The following is an 8,771-nucleotide window of genomic DNA, read 5'->3' as shown; positions in this document are numbered from 1 at the left end:
GCCCTGCCGAGCTATGTGCCCCAGCTGCTCCTCATTAATTAGGTCCTTTATTACCTGCTTTTAACAGGAGCCAGACACTGCCCTTCCCAGGCGGGCTGGGATCGAAGCTGGGGGAGGGAAGCCCCCTCCTCTCCTCGTCCCCTTCTGCCCAGCCACCCAGCTGGGCAGAAGGGGAACCAAGGGCACAGGAGTCAGGTGCGGTATGAGAGCGGGTGGGGGCCCAGGTGGTCCTCCACCCTGGACTCCTCCCTTCCCCTCCTCCTCCTGCTCATGCCCATCACCCGCCCCCCCCCCACCAGCTGTGGCCACTGGCTGAGTCTAGGCCATTGTCCTGGGGGACGGGGGAGGGTGGGGACCCTGCACAGTGGGTGGCTTGTGCCCTGCCCACACCCTCCCCCCTGCCCGTCAATGGGGCACTTGTCAATTCATGCCCAAACATGGCGGAAATCCCGTCAGCCACGTGGCCGTGGGCAGGGCAGGCCAGGGCCTAAGGGTGCTGGCCAGGCCTAGCTGATGTGAGCCTGGGGCCAACAGGGTATGGGGCCCAAGCCTCTCCCTCCAGTACCCCAAGCGTCCATTCTAGGTGTCGGAATCTGAGGGGCACCCTGATTCTAAGCAATGGCAGGGGGTCAGGGTGGTAGTGGTCAAGGGACTGCCCACCTTGGCACTCCCATGGTGCTCCAAGGGACTGCTGGGGTCAAAGAGGCCCGGGTGCTAATGCAAGCCCCCTGTTCATTGCTGTGACCCTCAGCAAGTGACCTGCCCTCCCTTGGTCTGGCTTCCTTCCCCATCGCTGGGGCAGGGATCTCAGCATCTCAGGGAGAAGGTGGGGGAGAGCCTCGCCCCTGGGAGACCATTCCTCGATCAACGTGAATCGCCGTTTCCGTCTCTCTTGGGACCCCTCTCTCCTTTCCTGCCCCACCGTCCCCCGTGCTTCTCCACGTCGGTTCCAGGGAGCCGCTGAGAGGGCCTCGCACCTTCGTCTGAGCCCCTCTGAGGCATGACCAGTACCATGCTGTTATTCTGGCACATGAACAGCACACTCTGGCCTCTAGGCTCTGGCTCTAGCCATCACCCCCTGCCCGTGGGTAAGCCTTCTGTGACCGCCTGCCTGCCCCAGCAGCCCCTCCTCAATCACCCCAGTCACAGAGGGCCCCCAGTGCTGAGGCTTGTCTCCCAGTACTGACTGAGCTAATCAACATACTCCAAACTAATTCACACTGGGATTGGGCACTGTGGGCTCTCACCTCCTTTGGTTTGGCTTTCTACCTTTATTAATATGATCTCTGATTACTATGATAACTGCTAGCTGTCCCTGCTTCAGGCTTCATCTTGTATCCAGAGCCTTCTCACTCAAAATACCTTCAGATCAGACGCTTGATTTTGGAAGCTACCCGTTGTGTCTCTGCATCGAATCCCTAGTTAACCTAGGGCTAAATGACAGAGATGTGGCTCTCCAGTCACTGCCATCAGGCCTTAAATCTGAGCCAGAGTTATATTTGTTCCCTCTCAACGTCTTGCTAAAAAATGCAGACGATTCCCACATCCTGCCTGCAGAGACCCATCTCCTACATGGAGCCTGGGTCTAGCCACCCCTGGGTTATAGCTGTGTCCTCCTCTAGTCCCCACTTGGTGGCTACCCTGTCCTCAGGTCGACACAAAACTGAACCCACAGCCCCAAGATGCTCCCCAGCCAGGTCCAACAGCAGCTGCAATGTGTTCTTAGGGAACCCACATCAGTCCCCAGGAACTTCTCCTTTGCTTGGGGATCCATAGGGCCGAGTTAGCGCCCACCCGACGCCCCCAGTCCCCTCCCACAGGGACCAGGGCAGACAAGTAAGTCCCTGTAGCTTGGGGTGCGGGTAAGTGTCCTCTGGGCTTACGCATTCCCGTCTGTGTTTACACACGGGCATGTCCCACACGCATGTGTGTACACAAGGGCATCGTCCCAGGCATGTATCCACTGACACACATGTGAGTGTGTACATGAAAACACACACCTGTACAGTGGCACGCCCCTCCCACACTGACACACACGCGTGCACACACCAGCATGTTCCACATGTGTTCATCCGTTTAAACGATGATTTACTGAGCATCCTTATGTGTCGGGGACAATGCCGGGCTCTGGTGATGCAGCAGAAGACAAAACGGACAAAACCTCCTGCCCACACGGAGCTGACATTCTGGGGGCAGAGTCAGGTGGCAAGACAGATTGGTAAAATCTATAGCATTTTAGAAGGTGACAAACGCTATGGAGAAAATAAAGCGGGGAGAGGAGTTTGGGGTGCAAAGAGAGTGGGGAGGAATTGCAGTTCTAAGCAGGATGGTCAGGCCAGGTCTCACGAGCAAAGCCACGAAGGAGGTGAGAAGCCAGTGCAAAGGCCCCGAGGCACGAGCATGCTTGCGCATGTGCGCATCTCAGCACACCACACAGACTTGTTCACTCACGCACACCCGTACACTCACGCACACATTTTGCCCTCCCTTCCTTTCCCACTGACCCAAAGGCAGGCCCGGACCAGGGTATCTCCCCATCAGCTCTGGCTGGAGACAGCTCTAACGGAGCAGACTCTGTCAAGACTCCCGACTTCCCTGCCAAAGGCAGCCCCCCCTTCAAGCCGGTTGCGGATGGAGATCCCCCTCCACCCCGCCGGGCCCCAGGCCCCAGGAGGGAGAATCACAGAGAGAAGAGAGCACAGGGGACTGAGAGATGAAGAGGGGAGTAAGGGGGAGGGGCCCCAAATTCCACAGGCGGACAGAGGCTGTGGTTGTGCGTCATGGGGGCTGGAGGGGTCTAAGTCAGACGGAGGGAGAACTTTCCCACTGATGCAGCCTGGAGGTGGGAGGTGGAGTGAGGATGCCCTGGAGCCCCCAGTCCATAGTCCATGCCAGTGGAGGCTCTGGGCCCGACTGTCCCCCGACCTGGCATTTAGCCCTTCCTTCCCCTCCCACTCCAGGCCTTTGGCACTCTTGGGGTCTCACCGCTTACATTACACAATCTTGACCATCTGAGTTGGGGTTCTGAGATCCAGAGGTGAAGGGGCTGGACGGAAGTACATAGCACAGCCACCAGTGATGAATCAGGAGCCTCGGCTTGCAAGAAGGAGAAGCCCCCCTCCCTACACCACTCCTGGTCGGCACCCCCCCTGTGCCTAGCTGCAAGTCAGGAGACCCAGGAGTCCCAGCTCTGTCGTGGCCCCCCCTGAGTGAGCCTGACACATCACCTTCCTCTCCTGCCTCAGCACCCCCTCTTGGAAATGAAGGGATACCATCTGCACCTCCACTGAGCTGCAGGAGCCCCTGGAGACAACATGTGCAAAAACCTCTGCGCTAGATACAGCAGGTAAAGATAAAGGACAAGGACAGTCAAGGCCCTTCCCCCTTGCCCGCCTGCCCAACCCCGAGTTTTGAATCTCTGAGGTGGAGGGTGGGGTGGGAGGCACCAGGAACCAGGAGCAGGCACAGGACCCGGCAGGGCCAGACCTGTCATGGAGCGGGAGCCTGTGCAAACAGAGAATGTGCTCAACGAGGCTAACGGTTTCCCCTCATTGTGAGAATAAGTGGCCCCAAAAAAGCGAGGGCCTCTCCCAAGGCACACAGCACCAGCCGCAGGCCCCAAAACAAGCTTGGGGACATTGACCTACCCTGCGGACCAATAAATGCTCAAAGTGAGGACATAATATCTGCTGTGAGCCTGCGGGTCTGGGCCGTGCACCCAGATCGTAACCGCAGCCCAGGCTGACACCTGTGAAGCCAGGCCCTGTGCACCTGTGCACGAGGCCCCTCGCGGGCCCCGCTTCGCCTAGGAACCCTGAGAGGAACGCACTGTGACCACAACTGTGTTCCCGTTTCACAGAGAGGAAAATGGAGGCACACAGAGGTGCAGTGACAGGCCCAGAGAAGGACCGCGGGTGGGCCTCAGAGCTGGGGACAGACCCTGGCCGCACATCCAGGGAGCACATCAGACCATTATACCGTCCGACCCCTGCCGCCAACCGAGGGGCTACCGGACCCATGGCAGCAGGGGCTGCAGACTCTGAGGTGGGAGAGGAGCCCCTCCCCCGCCATACACACGTCCAGGCTGGGAGGGAAACTGAGGCCCAGAGGGGAAAGCCATGAGGAGGAAGAAGGTGGAAAGGAAGGGCAGACGGCCTGGGTGGGGCGGGGCCACTCCATTAAGGATTCGGTTAATGATTTCTGCTCCCTGTTCTTATCAGAAGGGCAAAGTCCAAGGGCAGCAGCCAATCAGTGGCCCGCTGGGCTGTTACCCAGCAGCCTCTGCTGCCAGGGCCCCCCTAGCTCTGTAAGCCCTTGGGAGTCAGGGAGTGGGGGCCAGGTCTCCGGGAGGAGGCTATTCTGCCCAGAGCCGCCTGTCTTCTCCCCAAACATTCTGCGTGGCCCTGCTTAAGGCTCCAAGGGGCCCTCTGCCCAGGCCCCCAGACTCGGGAAAGGCCCTGAGGCCAGCAGGTGGGAAAGCGCCTGCTCCTCTCCCCAGCATTGACACCCTAGCCAACTTCCTGGGGTGCCCCCCGCCTCTGTTCACATAACTATTGTTGCCTCCATCGACCCCGAGAACATTTCCTGCTCCTCCCCACCATGGCCCTGCACTGGGCGTTGGGGACAAGGGGATGAGTCAGACCCCCCACTACCATTTCCTTTCCAACTGGACTCAGGACCTGGGACAGGAGTCCTCCCCGGGGCTCTGGGTGGACCCAGAAGGCACCCCATCTCATCTCCTTGGGAGTCAGGTAGATGGCTGCCTCCCCCATCTACCTACTCCCTGGGTCAGACAGGCTGACATAGGACACAGTACCATCCATCACACAGCCCCAGCCTCCTGTCCAGGGTGGGCGTCTTCTTCCACAGTCATCAGTGGGACCCCTTCCTGCCCTCAGGAGGCAGAGATGCTAGTCCCCATTGGGAGGCCACCCTCCCTCCCCCAAGGTGCCGGTGGCAGGAGAGACAGCAGGGGGCTGGGTGTCAGCTCTGGAAAACACTGGCTAAGATCCTTCTCTTGGATCCTGGGTAAGGGGGCCAAAGCCCTGCTCCCATTCCAGAGCTAGGGAAGGGGTGGCTTTCAAACCTGGTGCTCTGGAGGGCTGTGGGGAGCTCATCCCACTGTGCCCAGTGTATATATCCCATCGGGAGGCCATGAGTTTGTCTTTTTTTGTGCGTGAAAAAATCACATGGGAAGCCCCATCTCTGGTCCAACGTACCTGCTCACCCAAGAAAGGACATGAGGCCAGAGAAGGGAAGTCACCAGCCCAAACTGCCCATCAGGTCTGGAAGGGGTGAAAACTCAGCTTCCCATTGCCAGCCTTGGTGGGACTCTAGAGGCTGCGTGGAGGTCCCTCAGCCTTTCGGTGGCCTTTCTAGTACCTGCCGGAAGCCCAGTTCCCCTCGGTCTCTAAAGCTTCCTCCACACCTGCCTGCTTTCTGGGGGTCGTTGGTTGCTCACTGAAGCCCCATGTGCCCCCGGAGCCAGGGGCCGGCCTCTCCCCTTTCCATGCCCCTTCCCAAGGCTGAGACGAAGCTCATCAGAGCTGACGGCATCATCAAGACCTCCCTCCTCCTGTCTTGCAGGTGAGGGGAAAGGGTCCGGAGCGGACGAGAGCTCTGCACAGGGTCACACGGCTCTTGATGTCTGAGCCTTCACCGAAACTCTAAGGTCTGACACTGCCTTGCCCCTGTCCCTGACCAGGCTTTGGGAGTCCAAGGCCTCAGCCCATGAAAGCGATGAGGAGCACACCTGCCACCGAGACCCTGTTACCTGCTGGGAGCCAGTGCATCCTGCCTGGAGGGTCCCCTCTCTGCAGGCCCTGTGCCCGCCGAGCTGGGCGGCTGTAGCCTCCCTCCGGGGGATTAGCTGGGCAGTCACGGGGGCCCGGCTGTACCAGCCTCGAGGGGGCCGCCCTGTCCCAGCCTCCCACCCAAGGCCCAAAGCGCCTTAGCCCCCAGCCCACCACTCCGGGGTGGGCACAGCCTGGCCCACCTGCACAGGGCTGGACCAGGATATATGCCTGGTGTGCCTAGAGAGTACGCCATATCGGATGAGGGGCCCTGATGAGCCCCAGAGTGGAAAGCATAGACCCTGCCTCCTGTACCCACTGTCCAGAGGGAATGACCAAGGCAGAGTGGGGACCAGATGAGAACTCAGGTGTCCCCAGCCCCAAGTAGAGAGCACACACTGCTCCTACACCCTCAAGAACAACACATCCACATGCAGGAAAGCACAGCTTCCTGCCCCCGGCACTTCACACGTACACTCATGAGCACACTCAGACCTCGCCTCTCCAAAGCGCTCCCTAACACCCACACTGGGTCCCAAACAGCACTGCCCACCCGACTCCCTGCCAGGCCATCCCCTCCCATGTGGCCCCAGAGACCCCAGCGCTAGCACCCACCCCACCTTCCCTCCATCTCAGGCTCCGGGAAGATTTCTCCAGATCCTGGCTCCCTCCCGGCCCTGCTCAGGCGGGCAGCCGCATACCCCCCTGTTCCCCAGACATTCTTGAGTCTCCTCTTATCTCTCTGGAGGGAGCAGCGTAGCCTCCCCGCCAGGCCAGCCGCATGGCTGAGCCGTGGCGTCAGCCCCCACCCCCACGGGCAGGAGGGAAGGTTTGGCTCAGGAGATGGGGAACCTGGGCCAGCCAGGCCCGCCCCTCTGCCAGGGCCCAGGGTTCTGGAGGAGGAGGCGTGGGGATATCTGCAGGAAGCAAGAGGGACTGGCCCACAGGTCATCTGGGGTAGTAACAGGCTCAGGGCACCCCAAAAGAGTATATCCCAAGCCAGGACTAGTGTCCCCTTCCCACCTCCCCAGGAGCCCCCAGCCCCTATAAGGCCCCTTGAGGGCTCCTAAAGGAGGAAGTGTCTGGGGAGGACGAGAGGCCCTAGGAGCCTCAAATGGCCCAACTACCTCAGGATCAATCACTTAATCTAGCTCGAATCTGACTTCTTGGGGCCTAGGTCTGTTGGGGTGTCCAGGATCCTGGCATGGGGAGGCCTGAGGCTTGGGGATGCCCTGACTTGGGCTGCTCAGCAAGCAGGAGTGGACAGAGCCTCCTGCTCCCAAGTCACAGGGAAGGAGTAACTGAAGCAAAGAGGGCCTTCTTCTCTCCCTCATGGGACTCCGGAGGGGTCTGGGCACTGGGCTGGACACTGGGGCCCTGATTCCAGCCCTGTGGCCCAACGGTCCCAGCGCAGTGCCCCATAGGCAACCCCCACCCCAGGGTGGAAGGCTCTGAATCACTGAGATTTGCGTTCTGAATGCACTGGGAAGCGTGTGGGCTTAGGGACCGGGGAGAGGGGAGGGCACAGGCTGAGGACCCTAAGTTGGTGGAAAGGAGCACAAAAGGGGTCAGAGAACCTCCTAGATGCTCCGGTGAGGGTCTGAGCAGCAGTGTGGGCTGGGAGATGTCAGCCTGTGCCTCTGCCTTTCCCTCCCACACTCTGTCCCATCCCTCCAGAATCCAGCACCCAGGATGAGGGGGACAGCCCTGGGGGAGGGGCAGAGGCTATTCAGGAAAGGAACGGGAGTTGGTCAGATGTAGGAGGAGACCTCCCACACCATTGTGTGTGTGTTTGGGGGCGGGGGGTGGAAGTATAGAAAAAAATATTGTAGGGTGTGCGTAGATCCCAGCCCTGCCATGGGGAGGGTCCTATTAGGGTCAAGGTGAAGGGGCGAGGTCACTCCTGGGGTGAGGAGAATGCCAGAGGAGGCGAAGCTCCAGGAACAGGTGTGGGCAACAGAGCCCTGAGGAGCCTCAGAGGGCTGGCAGGATGCAGCTCACAGCTTTTGAAGGGTCCCCCGAGCGCAAGGACGGTGGTGGCTGGCCCCAGGGATGCCAACTTCAAGGAGGTTCCAGCCCGAGGAGAGCATTCGGAGGGCAGGGGTTGGGAGTGGAGGAACCCAGCCCACGGAGGAATGCTGGGGAGGGGTTCCCAGCCTCAAGTAGGGAGGGGTAGCTGCTTCAAGGGGAATTTCAGCCTTGGGGCGGGGTGGGGGGAGCATCCTTATGGAAGGTGGGTGACAGTCTTGAAGCGGGTCCCAGTTTCAGGAAAGAACAGTGGGTCTCAACTCCTAGGTGTCAGGATGGGGAGAGGGGGCCAACTTGAAAGGCACACAGGTCACCTGGGTCTCTAGGTGGGGGTCTCAGCCTCTGGGAGGTACACTGGGGGCTGGTGCCAGCCTGAGAGGCATGGAAGGTGGTGTGCTGGGGTTCAGGGCCTGGAAGAGGTCTGGGCCTGGATGGGGTTCCAGAGAAGCACAGTATAGGATCCCCAGACTGGGCTGTATGAAGTGCACTGGAGGCGGGAGGTGTCAGAATTTAGGGGTGTGTGTGCTGCAGGTCCTGGAAGGCATGAAGGAGGACCAAGTGTGGAAAGGGCTCAGCTCCAAGGAAGTTGTGTGTTGGGAGACAGGGAGCCCAACTTTAGTGGAGGTGCATGGTGACCTCCGGGAGTCTCCCAGCCCTGGGAGCCAGCATTGGACGGCTGGTGCCAGCCTGCAGGAAGGCCCCAGCCCCGAGGAGACGACACCCGGGGTCCCAGCGTGGTGAAAGCACAGTCGGGGGGTCCCAGTCCCCGGGGAGATCGCCGGGAGTGGCGGGGATACCCAGCGCGAGAGGTTGGCCGCCCTGCCGGCCCGCAGTCCCTCACCTTCGAAGAAGCGCTGCAGCGCCTCCGTCTCGTCCACCACCTCCATGTCTGGCCCGTCCCGCCTGCCCGGCGTGCACTCCGCCCCGGCCCCGCTACAGCCCGGCCCGGGG

The 8,771-nt window shown here is 60.6% G+C and overlaps 1 protein-coding gene across 1 annotated transcript in view; it reads right to left on the bottom strand.

Annotated features, from left to right (window-relative positions):
* MYRF (myelin regulatory factor) overlaps window positions 1-8,765 on the bottom strand; it is a 35,196-nt gene extending 26,431 nt beyond the window's left edge. Inside the window, exon 1 of the mRNA XM_011368955.2 lies at window positions 8,662-8,765. Coding sequence (XP_011367257.1) covers window positions 8,662-8,707 — 46 coding nt within the window. The 5' untranslated portion in view covers window positions 8,708-8,765. The remainder of the gene's footprint in view (window positions 1-8,661) is intronic.
* Window positions 8,766-8,771: the final 6 nt, after the last annotated feature.

The sequence above is a fragment of the Pteropus vampyrus genome, unplaced genomic scaffold (assembly GCF_000151845.1).
Source record: "Pteropus vampyrus isolate Shadow unplaced genomic scaffold, Pvam_2.0 Scaffold144, whole genome shotgun sequence".
Classification (NCBI taxonomy): domain Eukaryota; kingdom Metazoa; phylum Chordata; class Mammalia; order Chiroptera; family Pteropodidae; genus Pteropus; species Pteropus vampyrus.
The sequence above is the reverse complement of the archived record's forward strand: the minus strand, read 5'-3'. Positions and strand labels throughout refer to the sequence as shown.